The sequence below is a fragment of the Ambystoma mexicanum genome, chromosome 5p (assembly GCF_040938575.1).
Source record: "Ambystoma mexicanum isolate Mex_15411 chromosome 5p, UKY_AmexF1_1, whole genome shotgun sequence".
In the NCBI taxonomy this organism is placed as follows: Eukaryota; Metazoa; Chordata; class Amphibia; order Caudata; family Ambystomatidae; genus Ambystoma; species Ambystoma mexicanum.
Window position 1 is genome coordinate 1,018,686,588 of NC_090930.1, and position 27,769 is coordinate 1,018,714,356.

At 46.0% G+C, this 27,769-nt stretch overlaps 1 protein-coding gene across 2 annotated transcripts in view; it reads right to left on the reverse strand.

Moving 5' to 3' along the window:
• LOC138481372 (enoyl-CoA hydratase EchA19-like) overlaps window positions 1-27,769 on the reverse strand; it is a 501,182-nt gene that overhangs the window by 415,073 nt on the left and 58,340 nt on the right. The window contains exon 2 of one of the 2 annotated variants that reach the window (XM_069613494.1): window positions 18,305-18,504. The exons of the other annotated variant lie outside the window; for it this stretch is intronic. Coding sequence (XP_069469595.1) covers window positions 18,305-18,497 — 193 coding nt within the window. The 5' untranslated portion in view covers window positions 18,498-18,504. The remainder of the gene's footprint in view (window positions 1-18,304; window positions 18,505-27,769) is intronic. 2 annotated transcript variants of the gene reach the window in all.

Here is a 27,769-nt window from a genome sequence, read left to right on the forward strand (position 1 = left end):
AAACGCCAGCGTGCGTCACGTCACGTCACTTACGTGCGTAGGCCCTTTCCTCGGATTACACGCATTCACACGCGGACGTGCAGTTTTTTCACAAACGCTGAACCACTATGCCCATGTCACGAGGGAAACGCCCGCGCGAGTCACGTCACAGAAGCGCTTACGCGCTAAGGGCCTTTGGTCCAATGAAACCACGTACGTGTGCTGACGCGCTTACACACGAAGGGCCTTTCCTCGAATTACACGCTGACGTGCAAGATTTTCATATGCCAAATCACTCCGTATCAAGCTGGCCACGCAACAACACACGGAAGTCCACACTCCTGCCCAGAAGGCCGAATTACTGCCCCCCCAGAGCCCCGAGCACGCATCCACCTGCCATCTGCTGCTGCCTGCCTGCCTGCTGCCCACGTGCCCTGGTATTTGGTGCCTGCACATCAGCCAGGGTTCCAGTTGCTGTGTCCACCCCTGCTGGAACAGAAGACTCCTGACTGGGATACCATCGCTCCACAGCCCAGCCCCAGGACCCAGTTACCCACCCACGCCTGCTCGGGGGTCACTATGTTGGGGCAAACACCATCTGAGACCACTGGCGACCCCAGCCAGAGAGGCAGAGGGCCACCAGCTTCAGTGTGAAGGAAGTTGGTGTCCTGGTGGAGCATGTCCTGGGGCAGTATGATGCCCTCTTTGGAACATCACGCGCCAACAAGGAAGGACGGGAGACGATCTGGGACGACGTAGTGGTTGCCATCAATGCGGAGGGGGTGGCAACCTGCGACATCAAGCACGTCAAGAAGCGCTGGGAGGACTTCAGGTCCAGGACCCTCCACAAGGCCCGGCGCCTCGCAGAGGGGGGCCGGATCAGCACGAGTGAAATCCAGATGAGGGTCCTGGAACACGTATGCCCAGCGCTCCACGCCCAGATCCTTCAGAGGAAGACCCGTCTGGAGTTGAAGGGTAAGTGGCCAAGCATTGTTGTGTGAGACAGGGCATGTTGCAGTGTGCTGGTAGTCTGATACTTGCCTGTATGTGTGACATGGGCCATGTATGGATGTGTGTGTGCAGGGACATCATGTTCATGCATGTGAGTGTTACGCTCACCTGGCTCCCACAGAGGCGTTGATCTGAACTGGACAGCTGCGGTCTCCACCAATGTGACGCGCACGGTCGAGATGACGTACTGGACTGGCCCACCTAGCTTCGTTTGCTTGGCCCGTAGGAATATTCTTCTGCAAATGGAGAAAGGGAATTAACCACCCATGGAGTTGAGTGTAAATCCCCCCACCCCCGCTGTTCTCCCCACGGATCACCTTTGATGTCCCCTCTTATAGTCTCACCTGATGGTTTGAAAAGATGAGCGCGTTGATAACCAGTTGCTTCACTGGCTCGAAGGAATTGGTGAGTTCCAGAAGAATATTGACTCCGAAAAGTATGTAGTTCGTAAGAGTTCAAATGCCTGACTTTCACTCTTGTCCGATTCCTTGCAGATTGCAGCTTGACCCTAGTGAAGAGTTCCTCGTGGCAACCGGTAATATTCTGGTAAGGATTTGTATTTCCAACACAGTTCGATAAATAATGTCAAATATGTAACCTGATGCTTTCTCCCTTATTCAGGCACTGAAAGAAAGTATGAAGTCTCGGGGAATAATACCTCTGGCGGTAAAATCAGGTAAGTCTAATGTGGTGAGGAGGGTTCCCCTTGATATTCCCTTTGTTTCACCTTGCTGTCCTTTTGTTTCCCCTTAGGGGCCGGGGTTCGGCGAAGATGTAGTGGAAGCTGCGCCGACCCATGAAGAGGAATAGTACCTCTGGTGGTAAAATCAGGTAAGCCTATGGGGGGGGTTACTAATATTCCTCTGTGTATTCCCTTGGCTCACCTTGCTGTTCTTGTCTACTCCTTAGGTGCCGGAATGCAGCGGGAACATGCAGGAGGATGCGGTGGAATGTGAAGATGCTGCGAAGGCCGGTGAGTTCAGCGTAGCGCTGCAACAGGCGAGGTAAAGCGCATAAAATAACTTCTTTCTTCCAGCTCGAAGGCGTGATGGATCGGGAATTCAGGTAAGGATCAAAAGGTATTGCTCTTGTTCTAACCTTTTCTCCTTCTTTCTCCCTTTTTCTAGGAGCTCCAAACTCGAGGCGGGCGTGGCAGAACACTGGATACAGACTTGCAGGCACGGTGAGCGTTACGCTGCTAGATGCAGAATAACACGAAGCGTGTGCTGCTCTTCGGGCGTGGTTTAAATAGCCTCCAAAGTAGTCCCAGGTAAGTATTCCTCCCCAGCCCCGCCCGAGTGAAAAAATAGTCCCTAGGTAAAATAGTCCCTTCCAAGCCTCATTTGGCTTGGAGCTCTTGCAGCATGGTCTGCATCAGGTAAACTTGCAGCATGGTCTGCATCAGGTAAGTTCTACTCTATGAGCCTGGCGCCATAGGCGCCAGGACTGACTCTCCATATGAGCCTGGCGCCATAGGCCATAGGCGCCAGGACCGCACCCAAACAGCCCCTAGCAGGGGTTTTTGGGCTTGCCCAAAATAACTTGATGCCTGCTTCCGGGGTTGCTGGACCTGGTCTGGGTCCCCAGAGATAGGCATCATGACAGTGAGACCAGTAATGTGCGAACCACATGGTTGGTGCATGAGTTCCAATGCAACACAGGGAGCTGTATGGCAAATGCACACATGAAAGCATGCCAGTGTCTGTTCTTGCACATGGTGGGGGTGTGAGGGATGGGTGCTGCTGTCATGTACATGTATGGTGCACATGTGTGTGTGTCTGAGAAGTGTGTCTGTGACTTTGATACACCATGGATTCATGACACATGTCCATGATGATGTGTACATTCACTCATGCAGTGCGGTCACCGTTGTATGCACTGTGTCTATCCAATGTGTCTGTGGTGTACAAGGCATGATGCATGACCCTCCGGTGATGTATGTGCATGGGATCAGTGTGAGCCATGATGCATGTGACTTTGAAGGCAACATTTGGATTAATAGAGGCCCTTGTACATGGATGCTGATGTTGATTGCAGGCGCTGCGCCTGTTTATGCATGTGTGTTGCGTGCATTCACCCATGTGTTGTGGAGGGACAGGATGGAAGTGACGTTAGACACTGCCACTCATGTGTTATTGCTTGTACTTTCGGTATAACTAATTATGTTGGGAATCCTGTTGTTTCTTTGTTGCTGTATTCAGTGTCTACCTGGTATGTGTTTGATGTTAGGGGGATGTTGCGCACAAGCGATAGGTTCGATAGGACATAAAGTGTATGTCCCAGATAAGACTTCCAAAGAATATGTGTTGAAGGATATTTTAGAAAATTACCTAATGGCAATAGATATTTCCGACAGTGATTCAGGGTGCATGGACGATGATACATGGAGTTATTTGCAAGGAGATCCAAAGTAGTTTTTAGCACTTGGCATAGGCCAAAAGGAGGGTTTGTCGAAAGAGAAAGTATATTGTGCCTCCTATTCTAATAAATATATTAATATTGGCCTACGCCAAGCTGCTCGAAAGTCGCTTGCGAAAGAAATCCGTGTTGCAAGGTCCTGACCTTAAATCCATGTAGGCTGCCATTTTAGGTCAAACCGCCATTTTAGGATTCGTTGTGTAAAAGTCACCCTGCGAGTTAAAATGGTGGACGATGTCATTCCAGAATACAACATGGCCGTCTTGACCTTTGTACATAGCTAATGTGTAACTTGCCGGCAGGCCACTTGTTGAGGTCGTGAACTGAGACCTTGTCCTTTGTTGACCTATGTGTAGAAGGATTACTCGTGCAATGAAACTAATCCACGAGCACATGTTGAGACAATGTATTCAAATACTGAACGAAGAACATCTGTTTAAACTACATTGTATTAAAGTTTAAGAAGGCCTGCATGGAAAATCTTAGAATACACAGTTATTGCATAGGCTTGTTGATACATGTATTGAAGGCAAACCAGTTATATGCGGTTGTTTGAGACTTGGCACGAACCCTATATCGGTGATGTATTAAAAGGAATATTAACCCAAAGTGGGACTGGACTTCGAGCCCACCAAGTGTATAAAAAGCAAATGCATTCTAATGTACAACGTCTCTCACTGAACCACGCTGGAGTTTGTTGTGTTGTACTGAGGGCCGATAGCTATCTGATTTTGCTCTGTTTTTGTAACTGGATTCAGTATGATATAAAGTACTTAGTATGTTCCTTTGTAACCCATGTTCGGTGTATTTCCTTTTGGGGTACTCAGCCTCGATAATTTGATTCCGTTTTCACGGTTGGCGCCCGAATAGGGACCCTCAAGATTGATGCCGGATTGTTGAAGGTTGACGCACGCTATTGGACCGGGATCGAACGGTGTGACATAAGGGGCCCCCTGAACGAGACGCGACACCTCAGCAGCGCTGCACAACCCGATCCTTGGACGATAAGCGTGTGGTCCGAGACGGCATCTTGACGAGGCGGGCAGATTTGTCGAAATCACCATACACGAGGTAAGATTAGTTCGGTAAAATTCTTAGAAATCCGATCGGACCTCCTTAGGTTTGGTCATGTGAGTCGTGACCAGATTCTTAATTTAACCCCGACAATTTGAATTTTGGCGCATTGTATCTGCAGACGCAATTATTGACCAGGTAACACCAAGAATTTGAGATATGCCTGGGAAATTGTCTACCTGCTTTAGGGCATTATTCCGCAGTGATAGACAATCTTTGGAATGTAGCCGTCCCGCACCACAGGAGGGGTCGCCGACATGTACTATGTACTGTAAGCATGGCATTGGAAGTATAGTAATACTGACATTTGGCACAGACAAACCAGACATGTCTCCGAACTTCAGTGGCCAATCAATGGTAGTTTTGAAATCCCTCGTATTGAGTATTTAGAGTCAATTCTATTAAAGAAAAAGGCTAGACTTGCAGCATTTGATGTTTTGCAGAATTGGAAAAAATAAGCGTTGCAACAACTTAAAAGTAAAGAGAAACATGCACGCCGTCATAAAACAAACGCTGAAAAAGCGTTGTTATATGATCAGGACAAACAGTCTGAGGCGACTAAAAATAGGGCTTTTTCACTCGGTATTCAGAAAATGTATCCTTCTAAAGATCTTCATATTTCTCATGAGTTTATTGACAAAATATTAAATGAACGAAAGCCTGGTGCCTCTGCGCCACCTCCGTATGTTCCTCTTCCTGCTGCTTTGCCTCTTCCTCCCGTTATTCCTGCTCCGCCTGTTGTTCCCGTTGTTCTTGCTCAGCCTAATGTTCCACTTCCTCCAGCTCCCCCACCTCTTTTTAATCGCACCGGTTATAGTACCTCCATCAAATATGCCTGCTCCCTCTCTTCCAAGTGGTCCTGAGCCGCTTGTAATCGATCGAGGTACAGAAAGGAGTTAGAAAAGTTACAGAATGAGGATGACGAAGAGGAAAATATGTATGTACAGAAACGGTTCCTTCCGTGTCGTAAACAGATATCGGAGGAAATACGAATTGGTAAGAAAGAAGCGATTAGATGGATTTCAGACATATCGATAACTCCAGTTGAGGTACATGACACATATAGTCAATATACGCTAGAAATGCAGAGGAAAGTGATACAGGTAATGGTAGAGTACCTACAGGATGAATGTGTAAAGAGAAAGATTAGTTGTCCCACAGAGTTACTGGGTATTTATAAGAGGGCTTTTTCACTTGACACTTCTTCGACTGCTTTAGCGCTTGATTTAGCTCTGCTGCTTAGTAAGCGTTCGGAGTTCCCTACATCTCAGTTGCCTATGACAGAGGTTCCTCTGACATTTGTCCCAAAGGTTGAGATTGCGGCCAATGCTGCACGGGTTATAGTCGCTGTGGACATTCCCGCACATTATGTATCGCAGTTCGTTCACGTCCCGTTCTCAAGACAGGAAGTGAATACTATTAGGCAATCTATTCCTGATATTAGGAAAAACCCGACAGGGTTCTATAAAGAGATCGCATCCGTTTTGCAGTCCTCAGTGTTCACCTTCGGTGACATTGATTTGTTGTTTCCTGTACTCCTGCCCGTAGATTTATGGAAACAAGGCCAATGACCACCTCAGGTGATATTAACTCTGCCTGATAGAATCGTTGCTAAATTAAAAACCATAATTCCCGAAAAGAGAATTATTTGGTACAAGCTTACGGCCTGTGTCCAAGGAAAGTCTGAGAGTGCTACTGAGTTCTTTAATCGGTTCGAACAGGTATTCTCGGATTTCAGTGGACAAGACTTGGGCACATATCTGGGAAAAGATTGTATGTGGACAAATTTGTACGTGGATTGCTGCCTGACATCCAGTCACAAATTATGTCTTCTGAGAGCGTTTGGCAGGCGAAATCACAATCAGAAGTACTGCACATGGCTCAGTACTACGAGAACCGTGTCAATAATGAAAAAGACAGGATTGAAAAACGGAAAGGCGATTTAAAAACTAAAGTGCTATTGCAGCAAATTGTTAGGGGCCCCAGAGGGGGTAGTTCTCAGGTTAGAGGTCAGTATGTCCCGCAGGGGAATGTGCCCTTGGCTCCTGTGAACATTAACCAGTGCGCTTATTGTCGTCGAGAGGGTCATTGGCGAGCACAATGCCCCGTCCTTCAACAAAGTTTGAATAATACATTTGGTAATATGGGTAGGCGATCCAGAGGTCGCCCGGGCGTAGGGGGCCCTGGTAGTGGGCAGTTTACACAGGACCCTCAGCAACCTTTTTCGCAGGACAATCATACTCCGAGTGTGGACACCAGGAACATATTTGATCATCCTTCCGCTGCATATTTATCTGAAGAACTTCCTTTTGATGATATTATGTTTCGTTAGGATTGCCCAAAGCAGGGTTTGGAGCCTACACCTATTCCCGTCAATCAGAAAGGTCCCTATGTTGAAATGGCAGTGGGAAATAGGAAACATCAGTTTTTGATAGACACTGGAGCACAGAAGTGTTCCATTGATCATTCGCGGGTTCCAAACATTCCACTGTCAGGGCAAACCAATGTCTCTGTAGGGTTTTCTGGTACACCAGTCGTTTGTCCGGTTTCTATGCCGGTACCTATTTCTTTGGGTCCCTTTACGGACTATTGTCCATTTCTGTTGACTTTGGATTGCGGAGAGAACTTGCTGGGGTTGAATCTGCTAAAAGAATTAAATGCAGTGATTTATTGTTCTTCTGATGGAGTGCGCTTGACGATTTCACCACAGCAATTTTCTGCCTCGCAATTCTTGACTAGACCTTTGCCTCCAGAATTCATTGATGTACCAGAGAGTTTGTGGGCTGTCGACGACAATAATGTCGGTGTTTTACAGATTGAGCCTGTCAAAATAGTTTTGAAACATGGAATTGAGCTGCCACGCATTCCCCAGTATAAGATTTCGGTTGAGGGCGAGCAAGCTTTGAAATGTATTGTTTCCGATTTTGTGCATCGCGGGGTGATTGAAGAAATTTCAGGAAGTATGTGTAACAGTCCGAGTTTACCCGTGTACAAGAAAGGTGATAATGTAATTCCATTCCGTTTCATAATTGGTTTACGTGCCATTAATAAAGTTGTGGCACCACAATTTCCAATTGTGCCTGATGTAACGACAATCCTAACCATGATTCCAGCTACAGCTACTTACTTTAGTGTTGTGGACTTAAAGAATGCATTCTTTAGTATTCCTATACACAAGGATAGTAGATATTTGTTTGCGTTCACCTTAGGGGGACGCTCATTTACATTTACTCGTGCACCTCAAGGGTACACAGAGAGTCCTAGCATTTATAGTAGGGCTTTGAAAGAACAACTTGATACCCTTGAATTACCCTCTACATTTACTTTGCTTCAGTACATTGACGATTTGCTTCTAGCTGCTGACTCAGAGTGCCTGCAAGGAGGGCACTGTGTCATTACTTATTCATCTAGCTAAGCATGGTTACAAAGCTTTCCTTAAAAATGTCAATATTGTTGTCAGGAGGTAGCCTATTTAGGCTATCTCCTGTCAAAGGAGGGAAGAAGATTGACACCTGAAAGAATAAAACACATTTCTGGTATGTCTGTCCCAAATACACAGAAGAAGTTAGAGCCTTGATAGGTATGGCTTCTTACTGTAGGTTGTGGATCCCGAATTTCTCACTAGTGATCAAACCGATGTTGGCTTTGACGAAGAAGGGCATTTCTTCGCCATTGCCATGGAAAACGGTACACCAGCAGTCGTTTGACTTGCTTAAGACTGCATTATGCTCTGCACCAGTTTTGGGCACACCAAACTATGAAAAGGCCTTTATGTTGTTTGTGCATGAATGTGATGGATGTGCTTTGGCTGTATTAACGCAGGAACATGGAGGGAAGAATAGGCCGTGTGGTTACTTTTCTTCCGCCCTTGATCCTGTAGCATGCGCTTTACCAAGATGTTTGCGCGCTGTCGCCGCGTCTGTAAAACAGAGTGAGTGAATGGTCCTAGGCCATGATCTAACCCTGATGGTGCCTCGCTCTGTAGATGTTCTACTGAACCGAACTCAAACGCAACACCTCACCTCTGCACGGTTGACAAGATATGAATTGATCTTGTTTGCTCCTCGCATTCAAATTAAGAGGTGTTGTGTCCTTAATCCGGCTGAACTCCTACCTTTCCCGCAAGATGCTACTTGAGTCGATGAAGTGCCACACGACTGTATACGACCGAACAAGAGACAAAGGGTAGAATTGATTTGAAAGATACTCCCTTGGATAATCCGCAAGGAGAGCTGTTTTGTGACGGCTCCTGTTTCAAACTTCCGGATGGTACATTCACAGCTGCTTATGCGATCACTACATTGAGCACAGTTATGGAAACTAAGAGAATCACGCATAATTCTGCGCAGGCCGCAGAGATTATAGCATTGACCCAAGTTTGTGAACTTTCCGAAGGGCTTGCAGTAAATATCTATACCGATAGTCAGTATGCCTTTGGGGTGGTCCACAACTTGGGAGACTTTGGTCAGAGAGAGGGTTCCCAACTGCGCATGGCACCAAAATTCAACATGGCCCCCTAATAGTACAACTACTCTCAGCGCTTGCGCTCCCTACTCAGTTAGCAGTTATGAAATGTGGAGCACATCGAAAAATTACAAACGATATAGGGAAAGGATATGCTTTCACTGATCAGATAGCTAGGCAAACTGCTACCGATCTCCTTACGGAGATGTATGTTTCAAGGGAAACTGTAGATGCTTATAGAATAGATGAGGGTGTTGGGTCTGTACAGGATATCCAAGCTGATGCCACATTAGAAGAATCCAAAAGGTGGACTGAAGGCTTGGGGAAACTTGATGACGGGTGTTGGGTGGGCATAGTAGAAGGGAAATGGCTACTCCCTGACGCGTATGTCATGATGATGGTCATCATGGCCCATGGTCCTACACATGTATTTGCCCAGAAAATGACAAAAATGTTAGAGAAGGTTTGGGTAAATGAAAACATTTAGAAAATTGCCCAGCGATTTGCCTGCAACACAACGTGGGAAAGGGGACAGTAACTCCAAGGGGTAGTTTTGGGCCACCCTCTGTCCCCTTTGAAGTGATCCACTTTGATTTCATTGAAATGGAACAATGCAATAAGAAATATGTACTGGTGGTTATCTGTGCTTTTAGTAAATGGGTTGAGGCTTTCCCTGCTAAAGATGCTACAGCTATGACTACTGCAAAAATCATGTTAAAAGAATACTTTCCACGGTTCGGTTTGCCAAGAGTTATCTGGTCGGACAATGGTCCACATTGTGTCGCTGCTGTAATTCTACAGATATGTACAGCATCTCGAATTGACAAACGGTTCCATTCGGCCAGACATGCTCAGAGCGCCGGACTAGTGGAAAGACACAACGGTATCATCAAGAACAAGCTCGCCAAGACGTGTGCCGGCACCAAACTAAGATGGCCGGACGCCTTACCGATCGTGTTGTTATCTATGCGCACAACCCCTCAAACTAAGACTGGGCTCTCTCCATTTGAGGTGGTAATGGAGAGACCTGCCAATATTTCGAACCTTCCTAAATGTAACTCTTTAAGAAATGTTGAAAATGTACTACTTTCAGATTATTGTAGCCAATTGACTAAAAACCTGTATTTGATTTATCACCAGGTACGAGAAGCTTTACCTGTGCGATACGAGGGCCCGGGCCACGGCATACAGCCTGGGAGTTGGGTGCTCGTCAAATCGTTTGAGCGCACCTCCTGCCTCGCGCCTCGTTGGCGTGGCCCATTCCAAGTCCTGTTGGTCACATAGACAGCGGTGCGGGACGCTGGGCAAAAGAAATGGATCCACGCGTCCCACATCAAGAAACTTCCTCACCCTGTGCCACACGTTACAGAAGAAACGGAACCCCTCGCTGACACTGCAACCAATGATCCCAAAGCAGTAAGCAGCATTGAGAGTGTGTTGGAGAATAACTCTGAGCCCAGGAGGCTTGGGGAAGCTGCCATTTTGTCTCCGCACTCTCCACAAATTTTGCACCCGGAAACTGCTGTTTCCAATTCAGCCCCTTTACTTGCCTCTGACACGTTGCTTCCAGCAGGAAGTGACGACATATTGTTTCCGGATCAATCAGTACCAGGAAAAGTACGATATACTCTACGACCACGAAGATAGACTTACGGCACGGTTTTGCTGTGCATCTGATAGACTTACGGCACGGTTCGGCTGTGCATTCGGAGAAGGAAAAAAAGTCATTGAGGGCTTGCTTTTTGCCCAAATTTGAGAAAGGGGATTCTGTTGGCTAGGTGTAACGTTTACCTTAGACTCCTCGGGGACACCACGTGATATTCTGAAACTTCTCAGGGTTCGCAGTTATCTGTTGTTCACTACCCCAACTGGACTCTCTTTCTATACCACAGAAAACAAATCACAACACGAGAACAATTGGAATGCGTCCTAATGCAGGGAAAATATTATAGGTCAAACATCCCAGCAACTGTATTGCTCTATTACCTTAGTTGGTGATTTGGTTATCTCTCCATCCTGCTTCTGCGCAGGGGTGCGAGTTCTGAAGAAGGGCTAGATTAGGAGTGGCAACAAGGGGAGAAGGACAGCCTGCATGGAATGTAGGGTGTTGAGAAAAAACCTAATGGTGAGGTGGAAAAAACATTCAACCTATTCCAACAACACAACTGTGACTGGAGAGGTAAGGTTATTCTCCGGTTCTCCTGGAACTACCTCAAAAGCGCTATTCCTGACAATTCCCGGCCGGAAATAACATCGCTAATGAATTCCTTGCAAGAAACATTCAACGTGCGCAAACATTTAACTTTTAAGGCACCTTCATGTGTAGAATTCGTGTACCTAACTGTGACAGAAAAAGCGGAACACCTCTGTTCCTAGAAACAAAATCTCCACACTAAACCCCCCAGCTCCGTAATACTAAAACAATGACTAGGCGGTGAAAACATACATTTGCCCTTGGAGAACGAATGCGAGCAGAGTCTCGACAACTCCTCACAGACGAAACGCCAAAAGGAATGCGGTCTCGACAACTCCTCACAGACGAAACACCAAAAGGAATGCGTCTCCTGCCAACTCCTCACCAAGCTCACAGAATAGTAGTTGCGGAATGGCACGGGAATACAATGACCATGGCACTATAGAGGGGGTATCTATGAATTACAAGGGAACTGAGGAATTCCTGTCAGAGGGATGAACCGCGGTAAGCGTCCGCTGAACACAGCTGAAGACGCGAAGCGCCGTTGAACAAAGGGGCTTAAGTACTCCAGAGTGACAGAAAACTAGACCGCTTGCCCAATCTAGGATTGTAACAACAGGCGGCCATGTTGGTTGATGAGGAAGAGTCCTAGTAGCATAGCCCAACCCTACCTATCCTTAGACCAGGAATTGTAAGCGGCCACCCAGGAAATTTTGGAAATTCTTTTGAGGGGGACCCAGTAGTCATGACACTAGGGTAGTGGAAGGATTAAGAAGTCGCTCGACCGGGAGGTCGCCAGCAACAAACTTTGGAGTGTCTGAAGACTACGATGCCCGACACCGCTACCGCTCGTATGGGGCTTGTAAATAAGGGGGCGACCAACCGGGACAATGGACAAAATGCCTGGGCCCCTAAAACGTTTTGCTGTATTCTTGCTGTATTCTTATAATGATATTTTGCTTTTTAACAGTCACTGCCTTAGGATTGTGGTACCTGGAGGAAACTCACTCTTTACTGCTTATCATGAATGCTACACATGCCATTTTTAATAAATCTAACTGTTGGGTCTGCTCACATTTACCGCAACACGGAGATAAGGGGCTAGGTTGGTATATTCATCCTTTACCGTTGACAACTGCTTGCTGTGCTTCTCTTAGAGCACTGTTTTTTTGGCCGATGGAATGATAGCATCCCAGGGAACTTTAATGGCACCAATTTGAATAGTTTTGAGAAACGTGTTTTGACTCCCCTGGAATGCTCACTTTTTGCAAATAGGAGTAAACCGAATGTTGCTTCCATTAGGCCTTCTGATAAACTGTCTCGTCCTTTCCAATCTTTGATTTCCTTTAAAATGGCTCCAATAGGCAATAAGGATGCCATGCCTCCTTCTTACACTGTTAACCATAGCCCCGATTCAGTTTCTTTTTGCATACAGAGGAATGGAACCCAGTCAATGGGACATTTTCTAGGTTGTGCCAACGTTGCAAATTTGACTGGGGAGAACAGACCTTTGTATGTAGGCGAACCTGTCTACTTTGTCTGCGGTAATGTAGCATTCCCATGGTGGCCTAGGGATTGGCAAGGAACCTGTTATTTAGGGATCCTGTTACCTGGGGTGTTTATAGCTAGTACAAAAGCAGTTTCAAACGCTCGTCCACGGCGGATTGAGAATGGTGACACCCCAACACAAATCTTGGGAGATATAGCTAAATCAGTTGTGCCATTTTGGGGGCAGATAGCGAATTCAGAAGATATCAGAAAACTAGCGAGAGTACTGGAGAGAACCACGGACATACTCTATAATATGACGTTAGAACAAAAGGCGATAAGATTAGATGCACTTCAAAACCGAATGGCATTAGATGTCATTTTAGCTGAGCGGAGTGGAGTGTGCAAATTAGTGGGGTCCGCTTGCTGTGTTTTCGTACCAGATTCCTCCCCAACTATCTTCAAGGCAATACAGAATCTGCACGTCCTTAGTTCCGAAGTGCATGTTCCCAAGGGAAACTGGGATCTAAGCGCTTGGTTCTGGGACTTCTTGCGATCTTGGGGTTGGAAGGTACTTTCGGTCTTACTAATTATTTTGGGAATCCTGTTTCTTTGTTGCTGTATTCAGTGTCTACCTGGTATGTGTTCGATGCTAGGGGGATGTTGCGCACAAGCGATAGGTTTGATAGGACATAAAGTGTATGCCCCAGATAAGACTTCCAAAGAATATGTGTTGAAGGATATTTTAGAAAATTACCTAATGGCAATAGATATTTCCGACAGTGATTCAGGGTGCATGGAGTTATTTGCAAGGAGATCCAAAGTAGTTTTTAGCACTTGGCATAGGCCAAAAGGAGGGTTTGTCGAAAGAGAAAGTATATCGTGCCTCCTATTTTAATAAATATATCAATATTGGCCTACGCCAAGCTGCTCGAATATCGCTTGCGAAAGAAATCCGTGTTGCAAGGTCCTGACCTTAAATCCATGTAAGCCGCCATTTTAGGTCAAACCACCATTTTAGGATTCGTTGTGTAAAAGTCACCCTGCGAGTTAAAATGGTGGACGATGTCATTCCAGAATACAACATGGCCGTTTTGACCTTTGTACATAGCTAATGTGTAACTTGCCTGCAGGGACTTGTTGAGGTCGTGAACTGAGACCTTGTTCTTTGTTGACCTATGTGTAGAAGGATTACTCGTGCAATGAAACTAATCCACGAGCACATGTTGAGACAATGTATTCAAATACTGAATGAAGAACATCTGTTTAAACTACATTGAATTAATGCTTTCATGGAAAAACTTAGAATACACAGTTATTGCATAGGCTTGTTGATACATGTATTAAAGGCAAACCAGTTATATGCGGTTGTTTGAGACTTGGCACGAACCCTAGATCGGTGATGTATTAAAAGGAATATTAACCCGAAGTGGGGCTGGACATCGCGCCCACCAAGTGTATAAAAAGCGAATGCATTCTAATGTACAACGTCTCTCACTGAACCACGCTGGAGTTTGTTGTGTTGTACTGAGGGCCGATAGCTATCTGATTTTGCTCTGTTTTTGTAACTGGATTCAGTATAAAATAAAGTACTTAGTATGGTCCTTTGTAACCCGTGTTCGGTGTATTTCCTTTTGGGGTACTCCGCCTCGATATTTTGATTCTGTTTTCACACTACGCAGCGTCAAGTGAAGAAGAGGGGGAGAGACGACGCTGTGGAGCCAAGCGGCGGGGATGCCTCCACTGGGCGGCGACGCAAAGCCCAGCCACCCTCCCAGGACTTATCATCCAGGAGCAAGGGGACTGGTGCCGCATCTGCCACTACGGCTGTGGCGGAAGGGCCAGGTGAGCCCCCACAGGGGCTTGCAATGGCGGAAGACGGTACGGAGACATCCAGGTTAGTGGTCTCCACATAGGAGGAGGAGCCCGCTACTGAGCCGCACATGGGGCCTGGTGGGGTAGTACCACTGGTGCAAGTGGTGCAGTCCAGGGCCAGGAGGCAGCACAGGTCACTGCGGAGGGGCCTGTGCATGTCCCTGTCCTTGACCCTGTGACTGCACCACCATCCACCAGCAGGTGATGCCCCGTCCGAGGCCCGTCCGCAGATAGGGGAGAGTGCCATGTCATCTGCCTCTCCACTACCTGCGGACGAGGGGTCCAATGAACGTATGGGCTCCATCCTGATTAGTGTTGCGTTGCGCACGCGTGACATTCGTGATGATGTGCGTTCTTCCTGGGCGGAGAACGCACGACATCACGAACAGCAGCGTTGCGACGTGGCACTGTTGGGAGGGCCCCTGGTTGGTGGGTTCCTACATGTGACGCGCACTCTGGCGGACCTCTCCTCCTCTGTGGAGACTATGCGAAAGTCGTTCTCCCTGCCGTCTTCCGGCCCAGATTCCACCAGGGCCCCCTGTGGACCTGGCCTGACCAAGACAGCCAGCTTGGTGGAGATCCCATCCCTGCCACAGTCGGGAGTCGGCGGTCCGGCAGGGTTGGACACCACAACTGGACACCAGCTGATGGAGGATGTGCAGGCATCATTGGATAGGGCACGTGGACAGCAGCAGCAGCAGTAGGAGCAGGCTCTAGGTGGGAGCAATGATGGCTTAGGGCCATCGACATCAGGGGGGTAGGCATCGGCCAGAGGGCAGGAGAACCCTGGAATGGATGTGTCTTCCATGTGGCTGCGGTTGGGCCAGTGTATAGGTGCGGAGCGGCGGCGGGCGGAAGAGGCGTGGCTCACCATGGTCAGGGCGGAGTTCTCCATGCGTCGGGCGTTGAGGCGGGCAGAGTGCCTCGAGGCGACTCGCAGGGAGTTGGAACAGGCCATGAGCGCCTCCCCGCGAGACCTTGGGGCCAGGACAGAGGCCCACCTCTAGCAAACAGAATTGGAGTTCGATGATGCCCTGGCCGAAAACATCACTGACTGAGCCGCAGGACTTGTCCGTCGCCATTGTAAATAGTTTAGTGTTAGGTTTCCTTTTTTTTCTTTATTTTGGGGCTTTTGGACTATGCTCCACACTTTTGTAAATAGTTTTTTGTTAGGTAGGTTATTAGATAGGTTTCATTTGTTTCGTTGGGATCATGGACCCTTGGAAATTTGATTGTACATAGTTGGACGTTGGATTGATTTTGTACATGGATTAATGGATTTTTCTTTTGGACAATGGATTGTACATAGTTGGACAATGGATTATTTTTAACTTTTTCTTTTGATTTCACCATGGATCAATGGATTTTTTTTTACGTTTCCTTTGGATTTGCGTTGGTGGAGGGAGAGTTTGGACTATTTTTCTTTTGGATTTCTTTGTATTGGTTATACTTTTCATTTACTTTTTGCACATGCTTTTCATTTCATGTTTGCTATTTTGTTATGCTTTCATTTTATTGATTTATTTTTGTACATAATACATTTTCATATTTTAGTTCCATGTGTGGGATTTGCTCATTGGGTTAATGCATGTGAAAATGTGGCTTTACACAATCAATGCCAACGAGTGTGTGTGTGTGACGGACATGTGTTGATGTACATAGTTGACTTTTGGTTTGTGTCTTGAGATGGGCATGTCAGTGTGGGTTTGATTGGGAAATCATTGCATCTCAGTAATGGGGTGGCATGCTGTGGTATTTTGGTGTAGAAGTGGGCCATGATTGTGCATCTTTATTTCATGTAGGGGGGGGGGGACATGAGTGGAGGCCTGCTGGCAGGTGCCCCTCACTGATGGGGGGTGGGGGTGCAGGTGGACATGTGTGGGGGCCTGCTGGCAGGTGCCTCTCACTGCTGGGGGGTGGGGGTGCTGGGGGACATGAGTGGGGGCCTGGTGGCAGGTGCCCTTCACTGATGGGGGGTGGGGGTGCTGGGGGACATGTGTGGGACATGAGTGGGGGCCTGCTGGTAGGTGCCCCTCACTGCTGGGGGGTTGGGGTGCTGGGGGACATGTGTGGGACATGAGTGGGGGCCTGCTGGCAGGTGCCCCTCACTGATGGGGGGGTGCAGGGGGACATGTGTGGGGGCCTGCTGGCAGGTGCCCCTCACTGATGGGGGGTGGGGGTGCTGGGGGGCATGTGTGGGGGCCTGCTGGCAGGTGCCCCTCACTGATGGGGGTGGGGGTGCAGGGGGACATGTGTGGGGGCCTGCTGGCAGGTGCCTCTCACTGGTGGGGGTGCTGGGGGACATGAGTGGGGGCCTGCTGGCAGGTGCCCTTCACTGATGGGGGTGGGGGTGCTGGGGGACATGTGTGGGACATGAGTGGGGGCCTGCTGGCAGGTGCCCCTCACTGCTGGGGGGTGGGGGTGCTGGGGGACATGAGTGGGGGCCTGATGGCAGGTGCCCCTCACTGATGGGGGGATGCAGGGGGACATGTGTGGGGGCCTGCTGGCAGGTGCCCCTCACTGATGGGGGGTGGGGGTGCAGGGGGACATGTGTGGGGGCCTGCTGGCAGGTGCCCCTCACTGCTGTGGGGGTGGGGGTGCAGGGGGACATGAGTGGGGGGCCTGCTGGCAGGTGCCCCTCACTGCTGAGGGGTGGGGGTGCAGGGGGACATGAGTGGGGGCATGCTGGCAGGTGCCCCTCACTGCTGGGGGTGGGGGTGCTGGGGGACATGAGTGGGAGGCCTGCTGGCAGGTGCCCCTCACTGATAGGGGTGATGGGGGACATGAGTGGGAGGCCTGCTGGCAGGTGCCCCTCACTGATTGGGGTTGGGGGTGCAGGGGGACATGAGTTGGTGATCACTAGTGCAACATGACACGTGGCCTGGCTGGGGGGCATGGCCATGGTGTACGGACTGCCTGCGGGACATGTCCAGGGGTGCAGGGTAGTCCCCTGTGGTGTGGGCTGCCTGCAGGGGCCGTGGAGGGGGTAGAGGGGACACCTGGGAGGCCACACACTGCCAATTCAAGTGTAGGACTCCCCGCGCACCACACTGGATACACGTAACCCGCTCTGACAGCAAATTCACGTGTGAAAGTTCTCGCGCACCCCAGTTACACACGTATCCCGCTCGCACAGGGCAAATCACGTGTGAAAGTTCCTGCGCACCCCAGTAACACATGTACCCCGCTCGTACAGGGCCAATCGCGTGTGAAAGTTCCCGGGCACCCCAGTAATACATGTACCCCGCTCACACAGGGCCAATCGCGTGGGAAACTCCCCGCGCCGGGGTGTACATGTATTCGGAGGGGTGCGCGGGGAGTTTTACTGGCGCTTTCGTGGTTCGGGGCCTGTGCGCCATGTTTGGGATTTGTGCGCTGTGCATGGCGCATGGGGAGGGGTTGGGGGTGTAACTGGCGCTGCTGCAGGGTCGCTGCGCCACTCTGCGCCACGGCTGGTTTTGGAGGCTAAAATCCATGAATACGCTGTGCGCGGAAATGGATTTTAGCGCACGCAGCTGGTGCAGAAAGTCGCACGCGCACACTGTGCGCCAGCCGCGTGCGCCACTTGTGCGCTGAATTCTATGAATTATCCTGTAAATAAAGTGTCATAAAAATATTCCGACTTTCTTGTAAACCTTCATTTACTTTCTGATAAGGTCAAATAAGCTTTTATGCGGGATTCAGAGTTAAGAAATCTCTACATGAATGAAAGACACCTCGTTTTTCAAAAAATGTGAATACTGCCACAGTAACCAACTGAATTACCTAGAGTACCTAAGGCAGGTAGACTATGACACGTACTTCTCTGACCCGAGGATGGCTCTGCCACAGCCTGTGGGAGTACAGTGGAGGTTAGCAGCAGCCTGCAGAGTTTCATGGTGCAGGAAGCATTTGAAGGACTCCATGACATCAGAGGATTATGTAGCCAAGCTCTGAGGCCGTCACAGGGCTGCAAATGACGTCCACCCCACATTTTTGCTGCCCTGCATAGCATTGTGCACCTGTGGATACAGTGTAATAATGAGGTGTAAACAGTGCCATCAACAGTATTTCCACACAGTGCTGAAAGTATTCGTATGCCTGAAACCGCTCAAAGAAGACAAAAAAGAGCAATGCAATGCAATGCAGTAGCTACAAAGAAATGGGCGAGAGGGTGATCTATGCGACACCGTACTGAAAATAAAGTTTTAAGGGTTACATTTTCCAGTTCTCTATTTAATAGATGAATGTGTGTGAAACATGCTTGTGGTACAGATCAGTTGATTCACTTTTCTGCACAAAATTAACTTCGAAGTTGTTATCAAGGTAAATAAATCCTAACAAGAATATAATGGCACCGTACAAATGGCTAACATTGCCCAAGCAGGTGTATGATAGATAGCAATATATTTCATTCTATACTTCGGAGTGACATTTAGACATATCACTGTTTATCACCCAAAACAGCAATTTCATCAAAATATCTAACCACTGTTTTGGCCGCAAAATCTCCTTGTTAACTGTCATTCAACAGGCATTCCCACCCACAGCCTGCAGAGGCACATCATTCCATCCACAAAGTACATGGGCGCACCATTCTCAAGCACTTAAGCAAAGTGGCACATTCAGAACCAGACCATTGATGGACTACAGGTTAGAACACTCTCCCGGGGGAAGGAGAGTATCCAAAAATGCTGGGTTTGGCCCTCATCACCACTGTCCTTGTTTATTGTTTTTGTTTTTGCCCTTTAACAGAATGATTTTCTTTACTCGGCCCACTCTATAATAATACATCTTAGTATGGGAGTATTCAAAACACGTGTTCCCAAGATAAAATTCTGCAACACAGATGCTCTGCTTTAATTATTTTTCTAATTAACTGATTCAGCCATCAGAAGGTCTTGTCATCATCAACAAACACACACTAGACACAGCCAGAATGGTTAGATCCCTCCTTGTCAGACCAGTGCTGATAAGTGACTTGCAGTGCATAATGGCAGCATTATAAGTCATTTTTGTACTCCATTAGTTATCAAGAATGCATCCTAATACGTGGGTACTAGAAATGTCCTTTACCAAGATAAAGCTAACCTATTCTCTCATAATCGGTCATAATTTGGTATTAAACTTTGCAAACAGATGATGACTTTATTTGATGGTTCGTTCAGGTCCCTCAATTTTGTTGACTGTAAATAAACACTGTTCCTAAATGTGTAGCTAGCTGCTGCTTGCCTGATCTCTCCCCAGGGTCACCTGTATTTGCACATGAAGGCGTGGAAAGTATTGATCAGCAGCCTAAAAGGCCTCAGTAACAGCCATAAGAGTATCTTTGCATTAGCAGGTGGCAGTGGTGACAGCAACGACCTTAACGTGAGCATTAACTCAGGCACATATGCGTTCGACCACTTCATCTGGAACCACCATGGGTTGTGGTTTTGATCCCACCCAACAATATTTTTCCAAGTATAAAGACTAGAACACAGAGTAGGCTTTCTATTCATTTGTCTCAGTCAACCCTCCCTAATATGTTCATTCTTGTGCGTATCTGTCAATCTGTCTGTCTGAAGCATCCATTAATATTTTGCAGTGGCTCTAGTGAATACATCTAGTACAGTAGGATGGGTTTTTATTTCTTCACCTAAAGCCTGTCTTTTGGTTTGGTCCATTTTATGGTGCTGCGCACAAAGTCGTCATCATCAATAAGACATATGGCACATAATTTGAAGTGTCTTGCTACATTGCGCATTACAAAAACCCTAGAAATACATAAATGCAGTATTATAACTGTTTGCACTAAATCCTTGGGGTGCATATTTGGGCGGGCATGGTTGGCCTGGGGGAACCAGGTGTGTTCCAATATTGTAATCATTACTCCAAATTCAAAGTTGTTTTAAATTCTCCTAAAGCTCAATACTCACTAGATGACCAACGCTGTTAGGTGACTTGTACTGTAGAAGGGAATCATCATTAGACATTACAATGCTATCTACTAGCCAAGCATAAAAAAGATCTTTGCCCATCAATTCTCCATATGTGCACAGCACAACATTACTTACTCGCCAAGAGTATTATCTTTAGCAAATAGTTTGCGGCGAGCGCAAATGTCGAGGCCTTGTGCAAGCATGAATGCGCTTAAGACCAAAACGGTACAGCATTATACATCAACACCGCCTTGGGAACGTTCAAGCTGCCAACCATTCATTAACTAAACCTGTGTCTAACTTGTACGTTAATTTGGGTGTAAGGTAATGCACTCGTTTGAAAAATGTGCAAAGACAAGTGCAACAAGAGTATCTCAGAAGAGCTCTTCACCTCCAAAGGTTACATATAAACATTGCAAGCCTGAGATATATGATCAACTCATTGCTCTCAAAAACATACTCTCTCAACACAAATGACTGTGGAAAGGGGGCAAAATGCGCACTCACCCCCAGCCATGTGCTAGTGATAATTGGCTCTTGGCGAGTAGAAAAAGGTGTGCTGTACGTATGCATAGAATTGAGGTGGAGAGTGACTTGTTATGGCTGGCTGGTAGCTTGCAACTCGAAACCGTGACCCCTGTTTTAAGTATGCAATTCATTTTTATATACGGTGTGAAGAAAACCTATGCTAAATTAATGAATTCCGATTCTATCTCGAAAACCTTAATTAATCAAAACATTTACAATAAAGCAAAATATGAAAGAAGACAAACTGTAGGGCAAAGAAAAGGAAAAACGTGAACGTGTTTCAAAAATATTCTTCAATTGCAATAAAACTTTTTTATTACCCTAGTTAGTAAATATACATCTTAAACAAAATACGTTTCAACATTGCGAGCTTGGTACCATTGTTAAAAAAATCATATTATGTGGAAAACCACTATTCACGTAACAGTGTGCCTTCCTGCCTAATTGGTAACTATTTAAATTGGGAGTCGCTTACTATTCAAAAGATCCAAAGTTATTGAGAGTAATGTGTGACAATAGTGGTCCTTTCGTATCACAACTTTAAAATCTCTCTTGGAAAAATAAGACAAGAAATTAACCACTTATCTTGCTAGGAGAGTCACAAATACATACAGGTCACGAATAGAAAGAAAATATATCTCTTCCGTACCAATAGCTCAATTGATATTAGCACCCAGGGCCGGGGAACCAACCAATCAGGTTGTTTGGAATGCGAGTTGAATCCCACAATCTCAGCCCACGTCAGGGGCGTTGCTAGGGGGGGGCTAAGGGGGCTATAGCCCCTGATAGAATCTCAGGAGCTACAGCCAAAAGACTAGCTAGCCCCCAGTCCCAACAGTACCGGCATCAGCTTAGCCCCGGGTCTTTTCCAGACCTAGCAACTCCCCTGGCCCACGTTCCGAGCAGCCTGATAGCTGCGTTCAATGCCTCTCCTGCCATCTTTCCCCTCCCACCCCTCTTCCCATCAGATTTATAGATCCCTTCCCACCCCCTCCCCACTTACCGGATTCCTTCAGTGGCAGCACCCAACTGCCGCTGCTTCGTATCCTCGCCCGCCACCAAGGAAATGGAAGGGCTCTGTATCAAGCTCTGTCTTACAGCTTCACAGTGGCCATCTTGGGTAAGTATTTTATTTGAACGAACGGGATGCTGCGAGGCGTCCCATTCATTCAAACAAAAAACATTTCTGTTAGCACCCCAGGTTTCCCAATTGAAAACCCGGGGTGCTAATAGCAATAAGCATCCCCCCAGGGGTGTTCACCGGCTGGTAACAGGGCTGGTAACCAGCTGGTGAAGCAACGGGTGGCGATTGCTTAGTAAATAATTCACCTAATTTGTAGTTCCAAGCGGTTAGCTATGGTTCTTCATGGCTGATGTATTGTAGTGTTCCTTCACTTTTGAACAATGTTATTTTTAATTGAAGTACCATTTGGTATTTGGAGCTAAAAAAAACAAGGAACTAACAATTTGTAAATATAAAAAATCAAATTTACCAATAAAAAAAATTATTAACAGTTTCTTGTGCCACCCAGCTTCAGTAATTCTTTTGGCAATCTTCCCATTAACAAAGTTAACGGAGCTCATGCAAGTCTCACTTGGGTGCATTGTGTCACTTGCAGATCAGGATGTTTGGGGGTCGGGGGGTTTTTCTTCGCCATGGGATGTTTAGGTGCAGCGCGTTTGCCGCACATGCACATCTCCTTTTATTGCGGCCTGTTGGCTGCAGCTAGTCGGGCGCAAGGGTCCTTTCAGTGCTGGTACGTTTCGGCATGATAAAATGAAGTGGTTAGGATGATTCCAAAACACAAACGGAGACTAGAGGGAAAATATCACGCCCAGTTAAACAACCACTCTGCAGGTTATTAACCATAAAATAACAATAAGGTCACTGGGTCAAGTCATTTCAGAAGATTTGTTGAGGGTCATACCCTCCTTAACTGTATTGTGTTACAACATTTATGAGAAAATCAATCCATCTAAAACACGTACGAAAGGGAAATATACATAGCAATATTACATGAAGAAAAACTAAAGTGCTTCGTGCTTTGCAGTGCGTCCTATAACTTGATGCATACAGTACATTACACTATATAATAATAAAACTCTAAAAAACAATATACTCAAACATACACTTCATACTTCAGTCACCCAACATGTTTCATTCCTTCTTCTATATTAAAAAACTAATGTAGGAAATTCTTCAGGGGTTTAAGATCTATTATTTCCCTTCTTTCTAATCACCGAGTCATAATATTTGATCCCTCAAACTCTTTTCATTGTTCGATCCAAGTATATTCCGTGGCAGTCTACCCAACGTTTTCTTCTGAAACAACATTGATATGCATTTCACTTAACATATCTATTACATTGTAACTATGCTCTCAAAGTGCTCAATACTTGTCATTTCCATTACATTTTAATTGTGGCTCCTTATTGCTCTCTGCTCACCGCTGTCGGTTGTCGTCAACAGTTGGGGATTTATATATACACAATATTTCTTCTCCCACTCAACCTCTCAAAATCTCTCTTGTGGTTTAGTGCTTGGCATGCCTCAGAACTCGTTTGTCAGTTGCATCGCTAAGATTAAAGTCCTTACAACGGAACAAAGCTATGCAGCAAGAAAGACAAACCACCATTACTTAGTACATTATAAAGGTGCATCGGTCAGTTTATCAGCTCGTACCTGGGAATTTTTAAACATAGAAGGATGCTAATCGCTCAAGATTATGGTCAAGTTTGCATGGATGTGTATTCAAGATCTTCACATTGTCTGTATTTCAGGATACCTTGTCGTAGCCTAATGGGAGAAGAGATTAAGACGGCAATCATGAAGCCGTTCTGTATTTATGACTATTTTCACTCTTGGGATTATAAAGAATCATCCAAGGCAAACTTAGAAAAAATACTATCCTTACCCTATTGAGAGTCTGGAGGCGTATGGCTCCTGAAGTTAACAGTGCACTCTGCAGTGCCGGGGTATCGTCAGTGGCGAAGGTTCTGCGAAGCTAGTCTCACGTTTTCAATGCATCTAGTTCTGTAGAGAAACAACAAGGGACCCTAAACATTAGCAGTGTGACTTGGCGGCTAGTGGCAAGTCTCTCTTGTTGCACTAATAATCTGGTACTAAGTATTGGTTTCATTACCTGACCTAGTAGTGGATCCAGCTCACGAATAGCGTGTTTCCTGCAATTCCTTGTACTGCCCGAGCTTGTTGACTATTCCAGTTAATTTGCCCGTCATTTCCCAATGTGTTTAAACTCAATGGAAATGGTTGGTCCCTTTAATAGTCCTTTGTCTCTGTTCACTACTCTTATGTTGGGTCCATGAGCTTAACCTTTTGTTCGATGGTTATGGTCAGTCCTCTTTCTATGGCCAACAACCGTCCCACACCAAGCACCACATGAACACACTATGGACCGTCAGGCGGATGGCTGCTTCCAGTATGGTTAATTCCAAAACCTCCTTACTAGTGGTCACAAGTCTGAGCTTGCAACGCGCGCGTTTGTCAACTCCTTGTCATCTACCAGCATGGTGTCAGTTACCTTGCGAGAGGACTAAAACACAGATTATTTGGAGTAAAAAAAATATATGTGCATCCCCAACCCTGCACGGTAAGTAGTGTAACTGTCTAGAGCATTAAGGATCTTTCAACTTGGATTAAGACACAACGTAGAGCAAGGCATTCTGAACTAGCACCTAATCTACTCTATAATTCTAACCAATCGAATTGCTCATTCAAACCCTTTTCTACACTTTTGGTTAGAAAAATCAATTGTGTTCTTTAAGTATCAGTTTCTTTTTATCATTGTTATTGCCATTACTTGTTTTACGCTGGAACAAGACTGTCCATTTGATTTGCTCTACTGTATGGATTGCTTCTATCCAATGTGTTGCCAATGGTGCATTCAGAACCAGATTCTTTATGCAACTTGTAAGTTCTATAATTCTGGTTTTGATCTTTCTTTCGGTTTTGCCTATATAAAGTTTATGGGAAGGACAACAAATGGTATAAGTCACCATTTTCGAGTTGCAATTTGTAAATCCGTTTTGCCTCCAGGGTTTAGCAAGTCCAATGTCCAATTCTGTGGTTTTGGTCGTTTGTGGACAACATACACAAGTGCCACAAGTAGAGTGTGCCTTTACCGGTGGAATGCCCCAGGTTTCTGTCAATGTTCTACAATCTTGCGCTCTTATGCATACATCGTTACGGGTGATCCTTTCCTTAAGGTTCTTGCTTCTCTTGAAAGCTATTAATGGTTTGCTGACTGCGCCTTTACCTATCTCCATGACCTTCCAGTTTTTATTCATGATCTTTTTGATGGAGTTTAATAGATTATTATAGGTGTAGACAAATACCAATTTTCATCTTCCTTCTTGGTGTAACGTTGTTCTTTATACTCCAGTAGGGATTCCCAATTATTATAGGATGCTCTTTTGAGTTTTTTCCCGTTAGATCGTTCGGCTACCCTCTCTTGTGCAGCTTAGTCCTTATTGGCTTCTATCTTGAAGTCAATTTGTTTAATGCCGTTTCTTCCTAAACTGAGAAATTGTCCCAATGGTAAATGGTCTTGTACATGCCGTGGATGGAAACTGTCATAATGTAATAATGAGTTCTGATCCGTTGGTTTGTGGAACGTTTTCACAAATAGTTTACTTGTAGCTTCGTCGACTGTAATGGTGATAAGTTCAGTTCTTTATTGTAGTTATGGAACATTAAGAAACGTATCTTGATTGTTAATCCATTCGCAGAATTCTTCGGCCTCACTCCTCTTCGACATGACTAGGATGTCATCTATGTACCGTTTCCACAATTGTACATGTTTCTGGAACTGGTTGTCAACAGTTAGAATTTTATTTATTTCAAATGGTTCCATATACAGGTTAGCTACACTCGGAGCCAGTGTGGCACCCATAGCGTGCCATGTATTTGTCGGTAAAATGATCCATTAAAGCGGAAAAAGCTTTCAGTAAGCGCCATTTCTGCGCACCATAGGATGAAGGAGATCAGTGTCGACATAGCACTTTGTTCTAATAGTAAACGCTCTTCTAGCATATTTAATTAGGCTCTTTGGGGAATGCTCATATATAGAGCTTCTACATCCAGGCCTAGAAGAAGTTATTTTGTAGAGTCGAATGATGCTCCTATTTCCTTGATTATCTGTGTAGTATATTGTATGTATGATGCCATTTTACATACCTGTTGGTTGAGAAAATACATCTGTAAATTGTGACAGAGGTTCCAGAACCGAGTTCACTGCGGAGACTATTGGGCGACCAGGCGGATTTACCAGGGATTTGTGAATCTTGGAAAGTATATAAAACTGAGTCCTAGGTTTATTCATTATGAGGAAGTCGGCTTCTTTTTGTGTAACCCACCCTCTTTCTCTAGCTTTTGACTTTGTGTGTTATAGCTAGTTGTAGTCTAGTCGTTGGATCACTCATCAGTCTTTCCTAGCTGGCAGTGTCTGACAGTTGTCTGTCACATTCTTGTACATAATCATATCTGTTCTTCTTCATATTGTGAAAAGTAGGTGGTCCTTTGTTTTGTTGTTCTAGACTCTCAATATCTGCTAGTACTCTTTTCTAAAAGACTCTAGCTTTGCACTCTGTGCTTGGAGGGGTGAGGGGACACAGAAAGTGGATTTTCTTTGTAAACCATATGCTCACTTGGCTCCATCAGATCTTTATCTTGGAAGAATTGTTTGAGGTGGATTTTCCTCATAAACCCGAAGAATTCTTGTCGGAATAGGAACGAGTTATAAAGGTTGGTTGTCACAAACCCCACCCCTTTTTCAAGAGCCTTGTGTTCTTCAGAAGTTGGTGTGCAAGTTGAAAGGTTTACCACAAGGCTCTCATACTGCGTGTTATCCTCGGTTCCATGTCCCATGTTTGGTTGTCCCTCTCTAAAAAAATGGTCCCGATTCCCTGTTCTTCATTGGTTTGGTCGATTATCTCTTCTCCTATTTCTGAAGTAATTCCTTCTTGACGGGTAGCCAGAATTATAGCCTCTCTGTTTTGTATCCATTTCATCATCATTGCTCCCATCACTCGAACTAAAAGAGGTGTCTGTAAAGCGAACTCTTTTCTTTTGTGCATTCGGGTATAATGCATCTTGTTTTTCTTTATGATTGTAGTTCTCTTGTGTATAGCGGTAGGCCTTTTCGTGTGTAAAGTTCTGTAAATCTTTTTTTCATCCTTCTCAGGATGACAACAGATGCAAGGCATGCATTGTGCGCTCAAAAAATAAAGATGTACTTTAAATGAACACCAAGTACAGCTTCATTCTCCGAGCACGCACTATATTCATTACATGATATATGATATGGCATTTATAACGTGCATATACACAAGTCATTCATCTATTGTCATCCTACCCACTCCATTCATTTCAAACTTACCTGCAGAGAAAGGGCCTTATGCTCAGCTAGTCAAAACCAGTAGGCCTTGCCAAAAAGGAGAAGTGCATCTAGCGTGCTGTGTCAAAACGTCCCTGGGCAAAGTGCATGGACTGTGTTTACTGCACAGAGTTCTATACTTAAGCAATATAACCCGAGCAGGGGGACATTACCACTCAGGTAATTACCCGGGGATCAGTTCCAAGCAAGAGGAAGGCAAGAGCTTTAACGTAAGCCTTGGGGCTTTACCTGACCGGTAATGCCCTCTGTGAGGTTTATATTGCTATTAGTACCCTGGCACATTGTACCTGGGTAGTAATAGTGTTTTTATCTCAAGTTCAGAAAGAACATTTTTGCCGTTTCTCAGCTCAAGATAAAAGCTACAAATCAAGATGGCTGCCATGGGAGGAGAAAGGAACTACATGTTGTCCCTTCTCCCTTTC